The 25880-nt window shown below is 36.1% G+C and overlaps 1 protein-coding gene across 9 annotated transcripts in view; it reads right to left on the bottom strand.

Annotated features, from left to right (window-relative positions):
• Positions 1–25880, bottom strand: part of TMEM232 (transmembrane protein 232) — a 384954-nt gene that overhangs the window by 235310 nt on the left and 123764 nt on the right. For all 9 annotated transcript variants that reach the window (XM_037800742.1, XM_037800740.1, XM_037800739.1 and 6 more), the window contains one exon: positions 16109–16241. In XM_037800742.1, the coding sequence (XP_037656670.1) occupies positions 16109–16224 (116 nt within the window). In that variant the 5' untranslated portion in view covers positions 16225–16241. The remainder of the gene's footprint in view (positions 1–16108; positions 16242–25880) is intronic.

A 25880-nucleotide genomic window follows, 5' to 3' on the forward strand; every position in this document is an offset into this window, starting at 1 on the left:
GCCAAAAGGAGCTTAAGGGAACATGACAACTAAATGCAATGTGGGACCCTGGAACAAAAAAAAAGACATTAGGTAAAAACTAGGAAAATCTGAATAAAGTTAAAACTTCAGTTAAGAATAATGTAACAATACTGGTTCAATATTATAGCAAATGTCCCATGCTAATGTAATGTCAATAAGTGGGGAAACTGGGTGCAAGGTATACGGGAAATTTTCAATTTTTCTGTAAACCTAAAACTGTTCTAAACAATACATGTATTATTTTTAAAAAAGAAAATGTTCACAGATAAATGAAGATTTTTTTTAAAAGCATTATTTCAGGTAGATGCTGTCAGTCATTTTTTGTTTATTCATATTCTATATTAATTAAACACTTTCTATGAATCAAGCACTATTCTAGGTATGACACAAAACAGAAGGAATCAAAAAATGACTTGAAGTCTCTTGTCCCATGGAGCTTACACTCTGCACGGAGAAAGGAGATGGACAAGGAACAAGAAAACAAATAAGTGAACAAGATTACTTCTGAGAGTGATAAGTACTGAGAAGACAGAACTAGAATTGGTGTGGAAGAAAGTGACAGGGGAAGGCGCTACTTTGCATTTTAGGCAATCAAAGAAGATTGCCAGGAGAGACATCTGAGTTGAGATAAGGAAGAGACAAAGAAGGCAAGAGACAAAGAGAGAAGGAAGGAGTGACAGATGATGAGATCAGGGGCAGCAACAAGGGATCAGATCTCTCAGGGCACTGACAGCAGAATTGGATTTTACTCTAGGTGTAGTGGGAAGACTTTGGAGGATTTAATTGGGAGGCATGGCACAATGGCATTTTTAAAAGATTACCGAAGCTGTTGCCCAGAGAACAAGTTCATTGGGCTACAAGAGGAGCAGAGACACCAGTTAGGAGTCTGTTGCAGAATGACACGAATCAGATGATGGTCATTTGGTTGGTGGCAGCGGAGGGATATTAGTGGAGATGAAGCAATTGTGCTTAAGGGCATGTAATTACTAAGAGCCAAGAACTGATCCTAGGTCCAATTCTGTAGCCTACAAAAATCTGTTCCAAAATTTCTTAATATTAATAGAGCTAACTGTCTTGTATTCCTTGTCATATCTTGAGTTTCTTAAGTTTCTCCTTATTGCTGTATATACAGTTTGCTTAGTGAACATCTGGTGTTTAAAACATACTTTGGTTTACTGATAACCAAAAGACTAGAGAAGTTCAGTTCAGGTTAACATACTCAAGGTCATATCTTATAAGTAAACAGAGCTAATGTTTGAAATAAGCTATTTGACTCAAACCCTTTGCATTTAGCTCGTTATAAGATCTCTCAGTATGATTTACAGTACAGAGTACATAATACAATGTATTTTCTTCTTAAAAAAAATAGTCAATGCAATGTAAGCAGATTTCCTCACTATAACCACAGACAAACTCCCCTCAAACATATACAATATCTAGGACAGCAAATACAAATTTAAAAATATGGTTTGTCTAAATGAAAAATAGGGTGGGGGCGGGGATGATTTGGATGTTCTTTTTTACTTCTACTTTATATTCTTATTTTCACTTTTTCTAGTACAAGGAAAATGTTCAAAAACTAGACTGGGGTGATGAATGCACAACTATATGATGGTACTGTGAACAACTGATTGTGCACTTTGGATGATTGTATGGTATGTGAACATATCTCAATAAAATTGAATTTAAAAATATGGTTTCTGAAATCAGATGTTACCTCTGTTTTTTCATAGACTGAGGAAAATGCATTTATATAATTTTATTTTTAATGAAAAATAAATTCTCAGGATTAAAATAATATATAATTCCATTTCTATGCTTAGAGTATATTTTACAAATAATTTTGGCTTTATCAATTGTTTTTCAATATGGATTGTGGCCTGTAATGCATCACTGAAAAGATGGAAAGCTACTCATTTTCAGCTTTCTGTAAGGATATGGAATCTCTTAATTGGTCTCTCACAGTTCATGTTAATAAATATTTAATGAGAAAGAAATATAGCTGCTTTTAACCATTTCTTGCCCATCAGAAATAAATTAGGGTTGTTTTACAAATTAACGCCTATCTAATGATTTGCATGACACATGATAAGTAGAAGGGAACTTTAAAAAAGTAAGTACTGTCATTTAAAAAGAAAAATTACTTTTAACTTTATACATTCTAATTTCTTCAAATTTCAAAGGATTTCACAAAAATAAACATAATCTATATGCAAATACATTCCCGTGAAACAGGCAGTGAATAAGGATTATCATTCTTATTTTACACATAAAGAAAATATACTGAAGTCTCCTGACTGAATGGACACCCAATCCAAACTGACTTGTGAATTCAGAACTTTTTCTGTAGCTGGCAATTCACTTGCTTAGCAAATATTTAATGAAAGATCCCTCCATATACGATTTTTGTTAGATACAGTGGAACTAATGAAGAATCAGGCCTGGCCTCAGGAAGTTCACCACTGAGGAGGGATGTGAAGTGTTACATGAGAAATTACAAAACATAAAGGAGACATGTACCAAAATTCTGAACAAGTAGAGAACAGGGTACCATCATGTCTCAGTCCTATAACCTTTGCCGAATAACCTAATCTGTCTGAGCTAGAATATTCCACCTTTAGAAACGGAGACAAGATCTTGCAGAACTTTGGAAAGCATTTAATCAGAACACACAGCTTAGTTAAGAGCATTACTGCTTTGGGTTAAGGACTCAGAAAAAGCTTCTTTGAAGAATGGCACTTGAGCTGTACCTTGAAATATATATAGGAACTGGAGTATGACAGGAAAGCTGTCCTTTCAAAATCCCTCTTGTCCTTCTTCCTGAGCACATGGCCACCCAGTTACAGTCTGTATTTCCCAGTCTTTCTGGCACCTGGCTGTGGCCACATAGCCAAACCAGTGGGATGTGAGCAGATGTAACATGTGCAACTTTCAGGTCACCTCTAAGTCATAGATAAGCTACTTTCCTGGACCGTGATTCTTTTTCTACTTCTAGTGGACTTGAACACAAACATAGTGGTACATCAGCTTTCATTAAGCAGACGAGGACAACACCCTAGGTAGTGAAGGACCTGAGTTCCTCACTCACCCCCAAGAAGAGCTGCCCTGCCAGCCCAGACCCACTGGATCTGTATGGATTTTAAGTCACTAAAATTGGAGGCCTCTTTCTTATAGTTGCCTTAACTTTACCCTAACTAATACAAGTAGGAACAAAGATTTTTAAAAAGTCTGAACCCAGCATAGGGCAACAGAATGCTTAAAATCAAGATCAAAAATGAATATAGAAATGCTAGGTTAAGAACAAGTATAAATGGCATTGAATGGCAGTCTGTGGCAGAGACTTAACAGCTGTCTAGACCAATGTCTATTCCTTCCCTTTTCTTACTAAAAGATTCTCCCTTGCAGTTAGCTATGCCCATATGTCTAAGTTCTGGCCACTAAGATATAAGCAAAATTTAGGTATTACTTCTATGAAGTTTCCTAAAATGGGCACAAATCCTTCTTCTTCCCTTCCTCTAATCTGCAGCATGAAATATGACTATGATGGCTGGAACTCCAGAAGCCATTATGGACCATGAGATGGCCTAAGTGTAAACCAAATGCAGCAGAGTAGCTGGATAGAAGGAACCTAAGTTCAAAATACCAGCTCTAGACTGCAAAAATTCAGAGAGATAATTTCAATTTTGTGTAACTGTCATTGCTGTTTTAGATTTTCCTAGTTGCAGTGGGCCCTAATTCTATTTTATACATAGATTTTTGGCTTTTATTTGATAAACACTAGGGAGCAGAGGAGAGAAATGATTAGAGCTGTGTTTTAGGATGATGAAAATGAAAGCCATATGTTGAAAGGTTTGTAGTGAGGCGTGACTGTTGGTAAGTGGACAATTATTTAAACTGTTGATGCAAGAGGTGATAAAGATATGAACTACAGTACAGACAATAGAAATAAGGAAGAACAAAGGGATGAGGGAGTTTAGGTGGAGGCTAAATCAATAGGCATTGATAATTGATGGAAAATGAGAGAAAAAATTATGAGGGTGGACATACAGATAATCTCAAGGTTTTGAGCCTAAATGATTAGAAGTGGGAGATGCTATTAAGATAATTAAATGGGAGGAATGTGGGTAGACGATCTATGCCATTCTGAACATACTGAGTATGATTTACCTCTGAGACATCCAAATGCACAGGTCTATATTCCAAATGGACTTGAGGCAGATATAGGAAATGGTTAAGATCTGGAAATAGTAATTTCAGATTCACCTACATATCAGTGATAGTCAAAGCTATGAAACTGAAAATGGAAAAGCACTGAGGAAAAAAAAGTCAAAGGGAGGTCTTTGGACAGATACTACAGTTAGCAGGCAAGATGGAAAGAAGAAACAATACGTATGATAGAAGGAGATTCAGGAAATTCTACATCATGGAATTCATGTAAGTGTACATTTGGGGTATAAACTCCTTCTCTGAGAACAAGCTGAACATGTAGATCACAGTTCCTGCTAAATAAGTAGATCAAACTTCTATATTGGTACCATATCACTCCACCTCCTGTGACCATGGCTGATTGGATGACAACAGATATCTGACTCCAGTTGGCCAATCCAGTCCTATCTCCAGCAATTTTGAATAATCACCTGACACTTCAGTTAGTTGATGTTGGAGCTGAAATGTTATGTAGAGTAAGTGGTGGCTTTTGGTGAAAGGTTGCCTAAGACAACAAAGCATCCCATATCTCAGAAAGCTGCTTTCTGTTTTGTTCATCATTGTAGCCCCCAATAAATATTTTTTGGATGATTTACCAATGTATAGCACAGGTCCCTACCCTTTTAGAGTTTCTATTCTGGTGGAGATGAAGAACAATGTCTGTCATGTTGACCGTTTTATTTCCAGAACCTGGCAGAGAACACATAGTGAGTAGTGAATGAATGGTCAGGCCTAGCTATACCTTCTCTCAGTTTCCAAGAGATAGCCCTATATTCTTCCATTAAATCATTTTCTTGTCTTGAGTTGGTTTGAATGGAAGCCTGTTCCATGCAAGCAAACAATCCCAGACCAATATAGCAAAGAAGAATGGATTGAAGATGAAGACAAGGATCAAAAGTATCACATGCTGAGGATTTATCAAAAAGACTAAGAACAGAAAGCAGATCATTAAAGTTAATGTTTAGAAAGTCAGTGGGGTTCACTAGAGAAATTAAAACAGACCCATGTTTCAGGGTGCTAAAATAAGTATACAGATGAAAAAAGAAACAAAAGCATTGAATAGTGACTACTCTTTTAGTATGTCTGGTATGATAGGAAGGTGAAAAAAAAAAATGGAATTGAAACAGATAGGAAACTGGAGAAGCAACTTAAACGGCTTCTCCTAAAAGCCAAAACAGAATGAAAGAGTGATCTCACACTTTTAGGAACAAATCTGACATCTGAGTGTATGACAAATTCAGGGAGGGTAATTAATGGACATATTTATTAATCTGGAGGAAAGCAATAAAGATTTGGTGATATGGACATGTACATACATTTATTCTACGACTATCTCCCCCAACTTTTTCATTCCTGAATTACTGATCTTGAGATTGGGCTTTTGAGGTCAGATACTGGAAATATCCCGTCATCCTTGACACAATCATGTTGTGGATATCCACAGACTTTATGGTATGAAGTCAGAAATATAGGCTACATATTCATTTCTAAAAAAATTCCATAGTCTGTCATTTTATTAAATCTTTGTATTTCTTGAGATCTTATATTTCTGATTTAGTCTTAACAAATGGAATACTGTCTTAAGCCTTGAAAATGAAAGCCCTCCTACTTAGTAATAGCTAGTATTAGAGGAAACTCTAAACAGATAAGGGGGAGCTGTAGATACAGACTGAATTTTGTACAGTAAAGCCATTTAAGAAACATAAAATTGAATGCTGATATCATTAGTGAAACTAAAATGCTACTTCATTTTCTAAATATATACTCTAATACTTGTAACCATTCTATTTTGCATTTCACAAGTCTATGGTCCTTTCAAGGTTGTCCATAAGAATCCCACTTAGAAATATCTGGACTTCTGGAGTTTAATTTAATTCTCTTGTGAAATGTAATTATTAATCTCAAAGAAGTTTAACTGGTTGGCATGGGCTCTAGTATTCAGATGTATTTAGCTACTAAAGATCCATAAATTCTGCTTACATTATTTTGCTTGGTAAAAGAACTTTTACTCTTCTCCTTTTAACCAAGAAAATTAAAAATCAATGATTCTGACATATTCATCTTAAAACCATGCATATGAACTTCCTTTTGAGAGGGGGTTAATCTTCCCAATGCCACAAAGAAAGATTTGATGAAATCAGAAACACACCTTCTTGGAGTAGTTGGGTAACAGTATCTCCAAGGAGGAAATATATTAGAACAATGGCCATGCTTGTTTTCCTTCCATAAGATGGTTTTTTACCAGAAAGCCCTGGTTCAAGATCAGCTAGCTCAAGTACAGACAGAGGAATTAGGGAATAGGGTCAACAGGTCTGGGTGAACAAAGTGGTCGTCAGAAGGGAAATAATAGTAACAATCTCAGTAATGTACACAAGCAAGGGAATGATAATTCCTTAACTATGTTTTCGAAGGTGCAAACCACCAGGACATTGGCCACCACAACCAAGCTTTCTTTAATGACCCAACTGGATCAAGGCCCAGACAAAATCTAATTATTATTAGGTTGTACAGTACATGAATCATCTGGCAAAAGAAAAAAAGCTGACTTGGTGACACAGAAGATGCGTTCATTCAACTCTACTCCCATATACCAAAGCTATGAAGCACTGCATGTAGGCTTTGTCTTAGAAAATTGTAATAGGAAACCAATTTCATGCTATAAAGAGGTTAAAATCATAGCAATGTAATCACAATAGACCCTCAATTCTTTTGCAGGTAGCAGACCAAAATAAGCAGCCCGCAGCTTCAAGGTGTTGGAAGCGCAGGCTTCTTCAACCTTGTTATTCTTGTTACTCTACTATTCTCAACATACAGCTTCCATCTTATGGCCTAAGATATCTGCTTCAGCAGATATCTTATACACATCACTTCTGTTAACATTTAACTGAACCAGAATTATACCCATGACCTCATTTAGCAGCAAGGGAGTCTGAGAAATGTACTCTTTAGCTGGTTTGCCATTTGTCCATCTAATAGTTTTATTAAGACAGAAGTAGAAGAGAATGGATATGGGAGGAGGGGCAATTAACAGTTGTTGCCACAGCGATATAGTTTATCATGAAATAGGCTGAGACACGAGCACACAGTACCACTAATTAATTCCTCAGAAACCACTGGTGCTATATGGAATTAACTTTCAATGACATCTCTTTTAAGGCAAATGCCAGAAAATGGAGGAAACACTTATACTTCATTAGCCAGCCACTTTTTTTGTGCTCCTAACAACTTAAGTTTCACACAAGAGTAAAGGGGAAAAATGAATCATACTTTGGATGTAAGGAATTTGCTCCCACGTGTAGCCAAAAGTTTAGTGTTTAGGTGAATGTGGGGAGTGCAGCATAGTGAGAAATGAATTTGTGATCAGATCAAACTCCATATGAGAACAACCTAAATCAAAAAAGCTATAAAAACATAAAAGATAATTGTGGAAAAACATGTTTTCTGGGACACTGGAAGTCTAAAGATTCAATGAGTATTACAAGACACCTGGACACTCAGTCCACTTTTTACTCTAGATTTAGCTATGGCATCACTGATACTAACTTCAGTTTAGGGATCATAAAAACCTGATGTCTGGAAATATTCCTCAAAATGAAAGTCATACGGAGCTTGTGAGGTCTTCATTAGTGCCTTATTGTACATGAACAATTTGCATCTTCTCAGATTCTCTTGATGCCTACTTGCCTTCATGACCCAAACAACGAGCTGCCCCTCCACTTCTACATTTGGGGCAGTCAAGGGCCAGGTGACGAAACCTGGAAGAATAGGTGAGCTAGCATACACAGGGTGAATCTTGACTAAGGAAAATGCAAGTCAGGAGAGACCAGAGCAGATAAATAACCCTCCTCAGTTCTCCAGTTCGTGGTCTGTTATGAGATGTGGCTTCTTCTTACAACCGTCTGGATAAGTCCCACATGCCAAGTGGACATCTCTTCTGTGTCTCTTTGTAGCAAATTGTGATTCAGTGGTCAGGATGGCAATGCATCACATTTTCTTGCTACATTTAGCCTTTTTCTTTACCTTAACTGCATTGAATTTGCAGATCCCAAATAAAGCATTAGCACCATAGTGCTTATTTCATATTCTGCTTTCTAGAGACCTAAGCAAAGAGAGTAGTGGAAGCCCAAGTATAAAAGAAGACTGTAAGACTGCAGTTTCTTGGATCCAGGAAGACTCTACCTACTTTGCACTTATAATCTAATCTCCCATTTGTGACAACAAATCCTAAAGGAAACTGCATTATAATTTATTGAACATGTTCTTTAAGGTAATCCAGCTGTTAAGTTACCATATCTTTGACTAAAAGTCACCAACTTAAAATGCTACAAGTATAGATGTGTCAGGCTAAAAGTAACAGACTTAATTGTAAAGGCTTAACAACTAGAATTTCACTTAAGGGATTATAATAATTCAGACAAATGAAAATCAAAGACTATTGATCAAACAAACAAATGACCAGAATAGAAACATGAGTCTAAAAAAGCTTCTTCTTGCTGTTGACAGTACATATTTAAAGCCTACCCTACAGAGCTATATTGTATTATAAATGTATACCTATCAAAATTAATAATATTACATACAAGTAAATATAACATTTCAAAATACAGAGAGTATTTGTTTGTAGAGAATATTTTACTAAATAAAATTGTCAAAAGCACTAATAAAAAGAAAATATTTCAGGCTTATTAACATTTAAGGAAGCTTTAAAGATTACAGCCTCAGAGATATAAAAGTACTCAAGAAGTATCTGTGAAAAAGATGTAAAATTATCTAATTGTTTGACTAAATCTTCCTAATGTAAGACTTACATTCCTTTTCTTTTTTGTTTCCAGTCAGCTAAAATAAATGTATATGCTTAATCTAAGTCTTCAAAATCTTTTGGTCTTTTCTATGATGTAGCAAAAGCAAAAGAGACTAAATACAATAAAATAATTTTACTTATTAAAAAAGTTACAAAATACTATGCTCTGAAACAGTACTATACTGCAAGATTTTGTTACTGTCCCTTTAGTACAGAAATGGGACTTTAGTAGGTCAATGAAGGAATGACACAGAGATGCATATCTCTGATAAAGCCCACAATGAGTCAGCAAAACCTCATTTTTCTAAGGAAGAATATGTGAAGATTTAGTACGAGGCCTGTAAAAATATTCATGCAACACATAAGAAGAGAAACAAAGGTGATGTTCCTTAATGCAAGGGTCCCTGCTTCAGCTCACATAGCTGATGACAGGGACAATTTCTGGTTTTCTTTGATACGTAGACAAGAGTAGGTGATTGTACAATAAGAAAAAGCCAGAATTTTCTAGGGTGGGAAACTTATAGGAGACCCTCTCCACATTGTCTGAACATCCTAGCTAAGAGCAATCTGATCTAAACTAACTCCCTTCTCCCCAACCCCAGCAAGCTGCAGAGAAAGCTATCTTGGTGCTAAGCAGAAAAAGAAATAGAAAACTTAAAAAACCTGTTACTAAGAAGATCAGTCCGAACACACATTTATACTCCAGGAAAACACAGATTTAATTGGCCAAGAAACCCAGGCAGTGAATTTAGCTTCATCTGTTCCAGTATGGTAGCATTTACAGGTGCCTAGCAGAGAATGAACTGCAAAGCTTCTCTGGAAGATGGGACAATCCTCCTAATCCTCAACAAACACCCAGAAATATTTTTCTCAAGGGCAAGTCAGCAATGATAAGATACAAGGAAAAGGATGACATAAATGTGAATGGCAGAAACAACACAGTCACCAAGACTCCAGCCAAAAGAATAATCAGATATAGACTACAAACTATCATGTTTATGTCCATCAAAATGCTTAAAAGTACCTGCAGGGAACCAGACACTGTAAGTCTACATAGTAGATTTGAAAAAAAGTTTTGAAAAAATGTAAAATATAATTTTAAAAGCTTAATGGACAAATTTGGCAACAGGAGAATTCATGTGGAAGACAGACCACAAACGAGAATGAATTATTCAAAATAGAGTAGAAAGAGATAAAAAGATAGAAAATGGAGAGGAAAGAGTAAAGATGTGAAAGATACAATGAGATGGTCTAATGTAGATTTAATTGAGTCCCATAAAGAGAGAAAAGAGAAAATGAGTCAGAAGCAATATTTGAGGAAATAATACCTGACTACTTTTCAGGAATGATGAAAGACACAGACCACAGATAGAAAAGTTCCAACAAGTCAAAAGAAGGTTTGTTTTTATTTTTTAAATTCTGACACATCATAGAAAACCTGAACAAAATGGAAGACAATAAGAAATTTTTTAATGCAGACAGGGCAGTGCCGGGACAGGAGGGAGAATCAGATTAATTTCAGAGAAAGACCATTAAAATTCCAGCTTGCTTCTCAACAGCAACAACGGAAGATGGGAAACAGTGGAATGAAATTAAAAATGTGCTGAAAAAAAAAGGAATAAAGATAATTGCACAAACATAATTCCATATTCAGTTTAAATATCTTTCAAGGATAAGAATAAAACAAAGACATATTCAGACAAACAAAAATGGAAATTTTTGTCAAAAAAGAAAATCTCACCAAAGCAAATTCTAAAAGCTGTACATCAAACAGAAGAAATATAAGCCCAAATGGAAAGTCTACGAAGCAAGAAGAAATGAAAAGCGAAGTGATAAATAAGAAATGAAATATAAGGAGTATTTACTATTTTAAACATTAAGAAAGTCTAGTAGAGCTTAAAAATCCCAAAGTTAAAATTAAAATGCCAGAGAAGACTCAAGGAAAAAAATCATACTTAATTATAAAATATTTAAAATTTTCCTTTTAAATCAAAATTTATACAAACATGTTTACAAATAATAACAGAATTTAGCAATATTTCTGTATGTCAATTCAATGTATAAAAATCAATGGTATTTCTCTGTATGGGCAACAACAAGAAAATATCATTTTAAAATACATGTATATAATTTACAATAGCATCAAAAATGCCAAATACCTATGAAAAACTTTAATAAAAGATGGACAATACCTCTACGAAAAACTAAAACTAAAATTTTGTTGAGAAACTTTTATACATAACTAAATAAATGATGACATATACTTTGTGGATTAGAATCCTCATTATGATAAAGATGTCAATTCTCTCCCAGTTGATCTACAGATTCAGAATAATCCTGTTTAAAGAATCACAGTGTTTTTGAAAAAATTTATGACAAGCTGGTTCTAAAAATAATATGCAAACAACCATTGAAGAACAATGAGCTTACTATCAAATGTTATTACTAAACCTTGGTAATTAGGGCAGTGTGGTATTTGTATGTACACACACAAATGGACTAGTAAAACAGAACAGAGACCCCAGAAACATACCTTTTATACTTGGACACTTAGGGCAAAAGTTGTACTAGAGAAGCAGTGGAAAAGTATGTTCTTTTCAATACCTGATGTTAGAACAATTTTGTGTTTATATATATATATATATATAAAGGAATTTGGAGCTGTACCTAATACTATTCACCAAAATCATTTCCAGATGGATTATAAACATGAAGAGAAAACAATAAGGATTTTACAAAATAATGTATAAGAATATCTTCATGATCTTGTGGTAGGGAGAAATTTCTTAATCAAGACACAAAAATTATTAACCATAAAAGACTGAGATATTTGTCTTTATATAAATTAATAAGTTCTAGTCACTAAATGGCATATATCATATGACCCACAAATTCCACTCGTAGGGATGTACCTTAGGATGTGCACCAGGATGCCTATACAAGAAGCTAGGATGCCTGTTCATAGAAACACTGTTCATAATAACCATGAACTAGAAAAAGTTTAAATGTCCAGCAACAGTAGAATGAATGGATAATTTGCAGTATGTTAATTAAATGGATCAATAAAATGAACAAATCAGCAATAAAAATGATATAGCTACACTCAACAACTTGGATGAATCATAAAACATAATGATACATCAAATTTAAAACTTACGTATGATACAAGACACCAAAAAAACACAGTTAAAAGACAAGCCAGAGACTGGGAGAATTTGTAACAAATATTTAAGAATACCACCATACCAATAAGAAAAATACAACACAAAAGAAAATTGGTCAAATATATGAACAGACAATTCATAGGAGTAATTCTAACAGCAACATACATATAAAAAGATCCTCAGTCTCTTTAGTTATCAGGCAGATGCTACTTTTGACCTAGTATATTGGCAAAAATCAAAAAGCATGACAAAAACAATTATTGGTGAAAATGAGAGGAAATGATAGTCTTATATACTAGTGATGAAAATGCAAATTAAATCAGATAGTTTGGAGAGCAATAGAAAACATGAGTAAACTTAAAAAGCAAGGAACCAAAGGGGGAGGGGCAAGATGGTGGCATAGAGAGGAGTGGAATTTAGTCAGTTCCCTGGAACAACTAATAAACAACTAGGAACAACTAGTAAATAATCTGGAATAACTGCTGGGGGACAACTGTGACTGTCCACACATCATACACCAAACTGGGTTAGGAGGAATGCCTGAGATCACAGTGTGGAATGTGTAAGTAAAAGCTGCTGAACCATGCCAGGAGCCCCTTCCTCCAAGGCAGCCCAAACTGCAAAGCCTCACTGTGCTAGAAACTAGCATCACTCTCCAAGTGGAGCGAGCAAATATAGTCCAGCTGAGCTCCAACTGGGGTTTTAATTAACAAATGTAGACTGTGGAATATAAGCTACACTCCCAACAAGTAGACAGAGGCTTTTAGTGACAGCAAACCTTTAGGAACCAAAATACTCTCTGTACTGGGAGGGGAAGCCCAGAAGACCAGGTGTTACCTCTGGCTGATGAGTGAAACTGGGGGGCTATGTACTGGCTCCAAAAGGGGGCTTCATGTCCCTCTTTCTCTCTCTCAATCTGAGGGGCTCAGAGGAGAGAGCCACAGCCATTTTCAGTGGAGACAGCTGCAGACATTTTCAGTTCCCAGTGCTCTGACCCAGACAGGGGTGGAGATAATAGAGTCTGAGAGACAACAATTCAAATGCAGATGATAAATCCCTAGGGGGTTTATCTTCCCTAAGAGTAAGGAGGTGGGGCCCAGCTTTCCCTTCAGAAACAGACCCCAGAGGCTGGGGGAAAACAGACAAAACTGAAACTGAAGGGACCACACCTCCTTACACCAGTTGGGAGTGACAGGCTGACAGGTGCCACCTGCTGGGCAGGTTAGGAAAAGCACAGTGACTGGAGATCTCACTGGGTGTGTCAATCTTCTAAGACAATACCCTCAGGGAAACCTTCTGAGACCTGAGCCCATTCTGGTCTGGAAAAACTTGACTGGGGTAACCAAGAAAACCAGATGCTTTAACAACAGAAAACTGCAACATACACTAAGAAAAACGAAGATATGGCCCAGTCAAAGGAACAAACTTACGCTTCAATCAAGATACAGTTGATATATTGTTTCATTTTAATGAAACAATCTATTAAAGATTTTCAAAGAAATGTGCTAAACCAAATCAATGAGTTCAGGGAAGATATAACAAAAGAGATGAAGGCTATAAAGAAAACACTGGGCAAGCATAAGGTAGAAATCGAAAGTTTGAAAAAATGACTGGCAGAATCTATGGAAACGAAAGGCACAACACAAGAGATGAAAAACACAATGTAGACATACAACAGCAGATCTCAAGAGGCAGAAGAAAACACTCAGAAACTCGAGAACAAGATGCCTGAAATCCTACACACAAAATAACAGATAGGGAAAAGAATAGAAAAATACGAGCAACATCTCAGGGAATTGAATGACAACATGAAACGCACGAATATACATGTCACAGGTGTCCCAGAAGAAGAGAAGGGAAAAGGAACAGAAGCAACAGCAGAAGAAATAATCAATGAAAATTTCCCATCTCTTATGAAAGACATAAAATTACAGATCCAAGAAGCTCAGCATACCCCAAGCAATAGATCTGAATAGACCTATGCCAAGACACTTAATAATCAGATTACCAAACATCAAAGACAGAGAGAATCCTGAAAACAGCAAGAGAAAAGCAATCCATCACATACAAAGGAAGCTTGATAAGACTATGTGCAGATTTCTCAGTAGAAACCATGGAGGCAAGAAGGAAGTGGTGTGGTATACGTAAGATACTGAAAGAGAAAAACCACCAACCAAGAATCCTATATCCAGCAAAACTGTACTTCAAATATGAGGGAGAGTTTAAAATATTCTCTGCCAAACAATGAGAGAATTTGTGAACAAGATACCTGTGCTACAGGAAATACTAAAGAGAGCCCTACAGACAGATAGGAAAAGACAGGAGTGAGAGATTTGGACCACAATTTTGGGTGATGGTAGCACAGCAATGTAAGAACAATGAACAAAGATGACTGTGAGTATGGTTGAAAGAGGAAGGTTAAGAGCATGTGGGACACTAGAAGGAAAGAGGAAAGAGAGAGACTGGGACTGTACAACTCAGTGAAACCTAGAGTGCTCAACAATTGCAATAAAAGGTACAAATATGTTTTTACATGAGGTAAAACAAATGAATGTCATCCTTGCAAGGTGTTAAAAATAGGGTGGAACTGGGGAAAAAAATACAATCAATGCAAACTAGAGACTAGAGTTAACAGAAAAAAAAAAATCACTGCAGTGAACTGTTGTTTACCCCCAAGATAGTAACAAATTAAGGGGTAGGGGAGGAATGCACTTTCTTTTTTGTCTTTATTTCTCTTCTGGAGTAATGAAAATGTTCTAAAAATTGGAAAAAATAATAATTGTGGTGATGGATACACAGCTGTATGATGGTACCATGGGCAACTGATTGTGCACTTTGGATCTTTGGATAATTGTATGGTATGTGAACAAGCTCAATAAAATTTAGAAAAAAAAAGGAAGGAATGAAAAATTCCACTTGTACAGGTACACAAGGAGAAATATACAATGATTTTCACTACAGCATTATTTATATTGACAAATATTTGGAAAGTAAAACAAGACGAATAATAAGGTAAAATTTATATAGATTAGAGCATTCATAATATTGGAACACTGCACACCATTAAAATGAATGAAGAAAATACACAGTTATCAATATAGATTGAATTTAAAAACATAAGGTTGATTTTATTAAAGCAAGTTGAAAATAGATGTGTTGAGTAAAATTACATTTATATATACATGCAAAATATGGTTTTATATTCCTATATTAGAGTAAAAAATGAGTTGGACTGATATATGCCACAATTACTATAGTTGAAAAGGTTGAAGAGCTTAAACTTGATCTATTAACATATTCTTTATTAAAGAAAATATTTGAAATATATGTAGTACATATAACAACATCTCAACACATAAGTTCTATTCTGCATTACAGTATACTTTTTATTTTTAAGATTTTAAAAAATTTCTTAAAATTTAAAAATCACACCCAATTTTTGAATTATCTACAATCTTTGGTCTAGTAATTTCACTTTTGAAACTTTATCCCAAGGAAATAATCGGAAATGGAAAAAAACATTCTGTTGTTGCTTAACGTGAAATAACAAAGAAATTAGAAATGATTAGAATGCTTCAACATACAGTAGCTAATACGTTCTCTTATGCATTTAAAGGATCATCACAGCAACTTAAAGGGCTTATCTGAATATAGCAGAATATGTATTTCATATTAAAAGAGGTAACTTGTAAACTTCTTATATCTCCTGTATTTTAACATTTAGAATTCAAAATTTTAAAAAGTACAGATTATTATTAAAAAGAAGATATTTATTTTTAAAATAAAGTTTAATATTTGTACCCTTGATAATAAATGAGTGCTTTTTAAAATCATTCTCAATTTTCTGTACTTGTTGAATTGTCTACAATGTATATGAATCTCTTACCTTAATAATAAGAATTTTTTTCATACTTACCTTGATTTGTTATTCTTTGTTTGACTTAAAAGTTTAAAACTACATTTCAAGGGTTCCTCATAAGAGGAAGCTATTACTCCATATTTATTAATTATAGGTGACTTGTTAACAGGCATATTCACAGACCATAAACCTGAAGAGAAATATTAAATTTTATGTTAAAATACAAAGGCACTCATGGTACCAAGTAATATATTTCATGCAAATTATGATTTGTAAGGAAAAGGGTGTTTTACAAATTAGAGCAATATTAAGGAAGAATTTAAATTTAAATTTAAATTGTCAGACTTCCCCTCAAACCCAACTTTGCCTGTAAAACCCATTGCCATTGTAAACTTATCCATTCATATAATATCTAGTGTTTACTATACTTCAGCAGTTTTACCAATAAAACCATTTAAACAGTAACACAGTACAGTATTTTAGTGGATATACTATAAAACCAGACTAGCAGGGTTACTTAATCTCTTTGTAACTCAACTTCCTCTGCTGTAAAATGAGAATAGTACCTCCTCATAGAGTTGCTGTGAGGAATAAATGGGGTTAATATATGTAACTTGCTTAGAATAGTGCCTGACATATAGGAAGCTTTATATAAGTGTGTGTGTGATTATTATTAGATTACAGTTTTCTGTCTTTTAAGGTAACTTTTAAACTTCTTATATCTCATGTATTTCACCATTTAGATTATGCTTTCTCTGCATGATCTTTCACCCAGATTTTTTTTTCCCTTTTGAATTGTGTCTGAGGACATTTTATGTGTATGGCCAAAATTAGGACATGCTATTGGTGTGTGAACAGTAAAATGAAGTAATGAAATGAGTAGTTAGATTTATATTGAATTATTTTGCATTTTGTTTTTAAGATAGCTAATTTTAAAAACTGTTTATTATATCAGTCAAGGTTTTGGCAACAATATACAAGCACATTCCAATGGGATAATTGAAGAGAGATGAACAAAGGGACTCTATCCTCAAACATGGGCAGAGTTTTTAAAAAAATGTAAAACGGAGTGATGCAGCTTCCAGGTGCTAGTAAGAAGGGGTGAACTGTTACCACTTTTAAGATAGAAGGGTAAGAAGGACCCAGAAAGAATAGATGTAGCAAAGTGATGCTCAAAAAAAATAAAATAAAATAAAATAAATAAATAAAAGCTGTGTATGGTCTTTGGTCAAACAATACAACCAGTCTGAGGTTGATTGCAATGAGGAGGAGCCACAGGACATTGATCTCACTCCAATCATCTGCCAGTGCCTCCCATTAGCTCCACCAAATCAAGGCCAGAAGGCACAAAGCAGAGGGGGGAGATTGGAAAGTGGATCTGCAAAGTGCGATAGAAAAACAGCAAAACAAAATGGATTATAAACACGCAGCATGGTTACCTATTGCTACTGGTGCAGTATCCCTATTGCCTCAAGTTCTGGTTCTAATAATCTATATCCATTAGTATGTAGAGCAAATGGATTTTTAAGTCAGCAGCTGTGCTGAGCTATATTCAGGGATGCCATTCAGGGGAGGTCTAACTTTAATGCAAAATCCAAATTACTCCCAAGCAGGAATAATATTTTTCAGAGGTTTATTTTTCTTGAAAGTTAACACCACCACATTAGATATTTCCATCTTAAAAGGTTTTCAGGACAATAACTACAAACAATTATTAACAAATGAATGATAATGTGCACATAAGCACAGGCAGCCTAAAAGAACAAGAATAATCCAGTCCGTAACAATATTAAAAGGAGTTAATCTGATAAATCTAGTAACACATGTTGCAAATTTGACAAGTATTTATTGCAAGTCATACTAGGTAAAGATTTAATGTCTTCAAGCCCACCATTCATAAAACATTGCATATTTCAGAAAAGTAATTTAGGAGTACATATTTGATTTAAGCATACTCTTCGACGAATTAGTTTAAAATATTTAATGCAAAATCAATGGAAAGGGAAAAGTACAGGACACCTAGGGATAAAAAATACCTGAAAGGAAACTGAATTGACAGCAAACTGGTATTCGTGAGCATTGTGTTAGATTTATGGACCTAGACTTTTTAGCTGTTTCCTGGTAACATTTCACAGGGTTGACTATGATTAGCGGTACTTGTTTTTGAGGTTTCAAGAAATTAGAGACTAATTGTTCTAGAAATTATCTCTTGATCATTGAACCTACTGTCCAAAGATTCCTCACATCTGCTGGCAATCATGGTAACATTTGAGTTCCACAACACCTTGTTGATGAGATTTCACCAGACTGAATGGAGAGACAAGGTCAAATTGCTGTAAAAGTTTTCAAACGTATATATTTTTGACTTCTGGCTTATATGGGGAGGCCTGATAACAGTGTGCAACCAACACTAGTTTTTGAACTTCTGTTTGTGTGGTGGTATAGTATACAGAGACACTCTGACTCCCTAAAACATTTTCTTAATTAGGATTGCTTTTGACTAAGAATAATAGAAATAGTAATCAAATAATTACAAATTTCCAAAAGGAAAAATGAAAGCCTTTAGAAATTTTTTCCACAGCACTGCTGGAATTAAACCCTCAGTAGGGTAAAAAAGAGAAAATAAGGTTTAAAATGACCTTCCCACCCCACCTCCCCCCAAAAAAATCCCTCAAATGATGGAATCCAAAAATTTAATCAACTTCCAGAAAACTTTTTGAAAACTTTTTCTAGGAATAGCCTTCATCAAATTCTGTGAGCTCAAAACCTGAAGATATCAGCCAGGAACCATCATCATCACCATCATCATCATCATCATCGTGTGTGCATAGGGCCTCGTTACAAAAGTGATATTTTAAGATTAGTTTGCCAACTCTAACCTAAACATATATAAAAATCTGAAAAAAGTAAGCATTTAATTATTTTTAACTTCTTTTTGTACAATTGTTTTAATTTTCATCAACCCTGTTTTTAAATTCCATTTTAACATGATAAGCTAAATTTGGAAGTACAAATTTTGCATTACCATAATTTACTGATGGCAAAACAAGCTTCACCAGACTCTTATTATCAAGAAGAAACACACTTTTTCTGAATGTAGCAACAAAACCAAATAATGATGGATGTGAAGCTGAATAAATAAAAACCAAAAGAATTTGTACTAATTTTTTCAGGTGTATCATGTTGTATGGTTTTGTGAGGTGCTAAAATCACAGTATATTATTTTTTAATATGTTCTAGCTAATGAAACAATAAAACTATTAAAACAAAACCCAAATAATACTATGAAAAGAAATATCAAATTAAAAAGGCAACAGAAGCAATATTAGTTATTTGCAAGTTCTCATAGTATAGTGCTTCATGTTGTTAAAACTAAAAATATATATACAATTGTCAATACAATACCGTAGAGAAGGACTACATCAAAGATGTTTGCTTAGAAATGTTGCATGATTCTATAACAAAACATTGTTCTTCAATGACACCATAGCTCAACATATTCAGAATTGGTTAATAATATGGAAGACCAACTCAAAGAACAAAAAACCTAGGAAAGTATTTTTCATTGCATCTTGATGAATACACAGATCTTGCTAACACTGGTAATTCTTTTACTGTATGTGCAATTTGAACTTACTGGTGATACAAAGGAAGAATTATTATCAGCATCATTGCTGATAATATAACTACCTGTGAATTACATAAAACTAGGCAAGATTCATTATTTGAAAATATATTTTGGAGTTTAAGTTTTCTGTAGGACAGTTGCAACGGCAGGTAATCATTCTGAAGTAGTCATCCAGATTAAGGAGTTTATTCCAGAATACCCACCCCAGTAAAACAAGCAAACAAACAAACAGGGACCTCAGTCCTACAACACATGGAACTGAATTCTGCCAACAATCTGGATGAGCTTGGAAAGAGATTCTTTAGCAGAGTGTTCAGATAAGAGCTCCATCAGATAACAACCTGATTTTGCCTTTATAAAACCCTGAGCAGAGAATTTAGACAAGCACCCCAGACTTCTGGTCTACAAACTGGGAGATAATAAATGGGTGTTGTTTTAAGCTATTAAATTTTGGTAAATTATTATGGCAGCAATAGAAAACTAACACAATGTATTCTATAATTTTGCAATTATCAATGACATAGGTGATGATGTTAATTCTGCAATCTGTGAAGTTATTACTAAACATCTTACAATTTTTATGGAATATGTAAATTTTATTTTTTATCAAAGGAAGATTCACACAGAAAATTCATGAAAGCAGAATCCATTTCTTTCTTCAAATATAATTTAAATTTAGCTATTTTATAGCATAATTTATAGGAATGGTCTGCTAAAAATATTGAAATGTTAAAAATGAATATTCTGAACTCGATGAAATTTCAGAAATGTCTTCTTATATTCCTGTCATCATACCTCTGTGAGCTGCATTTCTCACTATGAATATTATTAAAACAAAACATAAAAGCAGTTAAGATAAACATTAGTCCCTGCAAAGAACAATACTGCAATCCAAACAAAATTAGATCAAATTTAAAAGTACAACAAAAGTTCAATTCTCACATTAAAAATTATGAATATTAATAAACACAATGTTTCAGGTATGGATATAGGTATTTAACATGTAAAGTTGCTAATTTACTAGTAATTCTGTTTTGTGATGATTTAGGAGTGACAAAAAGTTATGAGCATAGTGAGTCTTTGATATTAATTAGCTAAATGCATTTCCACAACAAAGTTTTGTAATTATTTTCTTTTTTACCTGTAGTATATATTTTTGTGTATGTTTATTGAAAGGTAATTTTATGTATGTTGAATTTCATAATAAAAAATTTGGGTTCGTAGTTTGTAAGTTTTTTGTTTTTTATGTTTCATTTTTCTAGCAATTAACTGTTGTAATTTTAACATGACAATTTTTTAATTTAATAAATAGTACCTCTCCACAGAGAGTTAAAAAAGTACTTTAAAATAATATCTATACCTCGCCTGACCACCCCACACTTTCAGCTGCCAACACTAGACTTATTTAATTTTGTTTGTAGAACTGTCCAAGAATCTGTTTTTGTTTGGTTTAGTTTAGTTTTAAGCTCCCCAGATGAGCATAATATGCAGCCAGAATAGTATCAAGCAATTGTGCAGCAAAAAATCAGAGCTTTGATATGAACCTGGAAATGCAGAAATTGCAGAGAAGTAAAAAACATGATCTTTTCTTTTTTCTTGGTCTTTTCTATTTTGCTGTTTAGATTTGCCAGATACAGTTCCTTATTTCAGCAATAATTTCCCTGGTATTGAGATAAACACTACTCCAGAGCTGAAAAACCTTCTCTTAGAAGCAGCTATCTTACAAATAAAAAAGTTCTCATAGGACGAAGGCACAAGATGCTTTTTTGTGTGGGCAATACATGGGTATTTGCACATATATATATAAAAAAAATGAATATACAGAAAAATAGGACACAGGAATCAGAATCAGAAACATCTGTGGTAAAATAACTACTCTGGAGGACTTCTAGGAAGATGGCAGATTAGGAGAGGCAGAGCAAAATTCTCCTCTGTGCAAAAGACTAGATAAAGGGCAAAAAGCACTCTAGAACAGCAGTTCCAGGATGCAAACTAACGCTAAACAAGTAGAAGAAAATAAATAAGAAGGATTAAAGCAGAAATAAATGATATGGAGAACAAAAAAACAATAGAGACAATAAATGAAAACAAAAGTTGGTTCTTTGAGAAGATCAACAAGATTGGCAAACACTTAGCAAGGCTGACATACTCAAAAAGAGAAAAGACCATGTTCTGATTTGCTAATGCTGCCATTTTGCAAACCAGAAATGGATTGGCTTTTATAAAGCAGGTTTATTTGGTAACAGAGTAACAGTCTTAAGGCCATAAGGTGTCCAAGGTAAGGCATCAACAATAGGGTACCTTCACTGGAGAAAGTCCAATGGCATCCAGAAAACCTCTGCAAGCTCAGAAGGCACGTGGCTGGAGTCTACTTGCTCCCAGGTTGCATTTCAAAATGGCGTTCTCCAAAATGTCAGTGACAGCTTTCAATGGCCATCTTCAAAATGTCTCAGCTGCAGCTTCTCTGAAGTCCTTCTGTCTGAGCTTTTACAGGGCTCAGATAAACTAATGAAGACCCATGCTGAATGGGTGGGGCCACACCTCCATGGAAATAATCTAATTGAGGTCATTACCCACAGTTTGGTGGGTCACATCTCCATGGAAACAACCTAATCCAAAGATTCAAACCAAATCAAGACTGCATACGTCTGCCCCCACAAGACTGCATTAAAGAATATAGCTTTTAGTGGGATATAATATATCCAAACTAGCACAGAACCCAATAAACAAAATCATAAATGAGAGGAGAGACATTACTGAGGATCCTGAAAAAATTGTTAAACATCATAAGAGGTTATGATGAACAAATGTACACCAATAAACTAAATTTAGAGGAAATGGATAATTTCCTGGAAACACATGAATAGCACAGGCTGACCCAAGAAGAAACAGAAGACCTCAACAAATGAACCACAAGTAAGGAGATCCAATCAGTCATCAAAAAGCTTCCTACAAATAAAATCCAGGACCAGATGGCTTCACAGAGGAATTTTACCACACCTTCTGTATTAGTCAGCATTCTCTAGGGAAACAGAATTAATGAGAGATTTCTATGAATATAAAATTTCCAAAAGTGACTCACACAACTGTGAGTATGTACGAGTCCAAATTCTGTAGGGCAGTCAGCAAACTGGCAACTCCAATGAAGATGTTCGATGAACTCCTCAGGAAACAAACTGGCAACTTTGATGAACTCCTCAGGAAATGCTTCGCTAGTCAGCTGAAGATGTGAAGGTCCTCTGTCTCGTTTAAAAGTCTTCAACTGATTGATTGGATTAAATCCAGCCAGCTGCATTCTCTCATTGTGGAAGACATGCCCTACATTGAGTCATCAGTCACAGCTGCAGCCAATTGATGACTTAAACCAGCCTGTTGGTTTATTAACCAGCCACAAACATCCTCACAGCAATGGATAGGCCAGTGTTTGCTTGACCAGACAGTTGGGTACCATCACCTGGCCAAGTTGACACATGACCCTAACCATCACAGTCCACCCCTTGTCAAATTGGCAATTATACACATCACCTAAAACCATACTTTATCTCTAAGTAGAGAACAATAACAGACATATACTTCACCTAACAATACTCCACTGTGCAGCATACAACTGGAAACGCACTGAATCTCTCCAAAATAGGGTGCAAATCCTTGGGTGACATTAACTCTTAAAATTGATTTCCTTTAGCTTAAATACAGCAAAATGAACAGTACAGCTTATGCCATATGACAAGGGGATAAGACAGAGAACAAAGCAAAGATATTTGCTTTACAGACCAATACAAACATACTCATAACAAAACAAGGAGGAAATATTCATGCCATCATAGTCCTCATTTCTATAACTGGTCATGTGGTCATAGTTCGTATTTATCACTACCTTCTTCCAGTACCCATTCCATGTTCCCTTTACCCTCAGCAAGCATTTTAGCTGGCCGTGGTTCATTGCCTGGTGGGGTGACCCAGACCTTCATTCCTGAAGTTTCTTGGCCATTGGTAGTCCTGCTTGGATTGGGTTGTTGCAGTTTTCCATTGACTTTAATCACAGGGCATGGTAGTACTAACAGACGCCCTAAGGGATCTCCTGTATTCCAGGAAAACTCTTCTCTACTTCCACTGTGTAGTCGCAGTGCTATTTCTCCTTGATAGTCAGGATCAATCAGATCAGCCAGTACAGTAATCCTCTTCCTTTCCTGTTGATTCAGAGGCATAAGAAGCCCAAAGTGGCCAGGTGGCAGTCTTAACTTCCAGTTCAATGGGATTACTGTTGTGTTTCCTGGTGGAAGCACTCCTCCTTTTGGAACAAAGACTTGTAGACCAGCACAACTTAAGCTTGCAGGGACAAGAAGCAAAAATTTACCTAGTGGATCAGTAGGAGTGATAGTGAGTGGTGCCACTCTTGTTTCCATCCCTTGATTCCTGGACCCATGAATCCTGGCTATGGGAGAAACAGCACCGTAGAGAGGGCACTGATTCAGAGCATACACAGCCTCCTGGAGAACACTGCCCCAGCCACGCAAGGTATTGCCACCTAGTTGGTGCCGTCATTGGATCTTCAACAGGCCATTCCACTGTTCTATCAACCTAGCTACCGCTAGATGATGGGGAACATGGTAAGACCAGAGAATTCCATGAGCATGTGCCCATTGCCTCACTTCATTTGCTGTGAAGTGGGTTCCTTGGTCAGAAGCAATGCTCTGTGGAATGACATGATGGCAGATAAGGCATTCTGTAAGTCCATGGATGGTAGTTTTGGCAGAAGCATGTCGTGCAGGGAAGGCAAACCCATATCCGGAGTGTGTGTCTATTCCAGTAAGAACAAATTGCTGACCCTTCCATGATGGAAGTGGTCCAATGTAATCAACCAGCCACCAGGGAGCAGGCTGATCTCCTCGGGGAATAGTGCCATATCGGGGACTGAATGTGGGTCTCTGCTGCTGGCAGATTGGGCACTCAGCACTGGCTGTGGCCAGATCAGCCTTGGTGAGTGGAAGTCCATGTTGCTGAGCCCATGCATAACCTCCATCCCTACTGCCATGACCACTTTGTTCATGAGCCCATTGGGCAATGACAGGAGTTACTGGGGAAAGAGGCTGGTATCCAGCAAACAGGTCATTTTATCCACTTGGTTAATAAAATCTTCTGCTGAAGTCACCCTCTGGTGAGCATTCACATGGGACACAAATATCTTCATGCTTTTTGCCCACTCATAAAGGCCTAGCCACATACCCCTTCCCCAGACTTGTCACCAATTCTCCAATCATGTTCCTTCCAAGTACCTGACCATCCAGCCAAACCATTAGCAACAGCCCAGGAATCAGTACACAAACACACCTCTGGCCAGTTCTCCTTCCAAGCAAAGTGAACAACCAGGTGCACTGCTTGAAGTTCTGCCCATTGGGAGGATTTCCCCTCACCACTGTCCTTCAGGGACATCCAAGAAAGGGGCTGCAGGGCTGCAGCTGTCCACTTTCAGGTGGTGCCTGCATATCATGCAGAACCATCTGTAAACCAGGCTCGAGTTTTCTCTTCCTCAGCCGACTGACTGTAAGGAACTCCCCAAGATGCCATAGCTATGGGCTGGGAAAGAGAAGGTAAGGTGGAAGGAGTGGGGGCCATGGGCATTTGGGCCACTTCCTCATGTATCTTACTTGTACCTTCAGGACCCACTTGAGCTCAATCTCATATATACCATATCCATTTTATGATGGAGTGCGGCTATGCATGCCCAACTGTATGACTTGGTGGGTCAGACAACACCCAGCTCATGACAGGTAACTCAGGTCTCATGGCAACTTGGTGGCCAATGGTTAAGCGTTCTGTCTCTACTAAGGCTCAGTAGCAGGCCAACTGCTGTTTCTCAAATGGAGAGTAGTTATCTGAAGAGGATGGTAAAACTTTACTCCAAAATCCTAATGGCCTGCATTGTGATTCTCCTATCGGAGCCTGCCAAAGGCTCCAAACAGCATCTCTATTTGCCACTGACACTTCCAGCACCATTGGGTCAGCTGGATCATATGGTCCACGTGGCAGAGCAGCTTGCACAGCAGCCTGGATCTGTCGCAGAGCCTCATCTTGTTCTGGTTCCCACTCAAAACTAGAAGCTTTCCTGGTCACTCAGTAAATGGGCTAGAGTAGCACACCCAAATGAGGAATATGTTGTCTCCAAAATCCAAAGAAGCCAACTAAGTGTTGTGCCTCTTT

This window comes from Choloepus didactylus, chromosome 13 (genome assembly GCF_015220235.1).
Source record: "Choloepus didactylus isolate mChoDid1 chromosome 13, mChoDid1.pri, whole genome shotgun sequence".
NCBI lineage: Eukaryota > Metazoa > Chordata > Mammalia > Pilosa > Megalonychidae > Choloepus > Choloepus didactylus.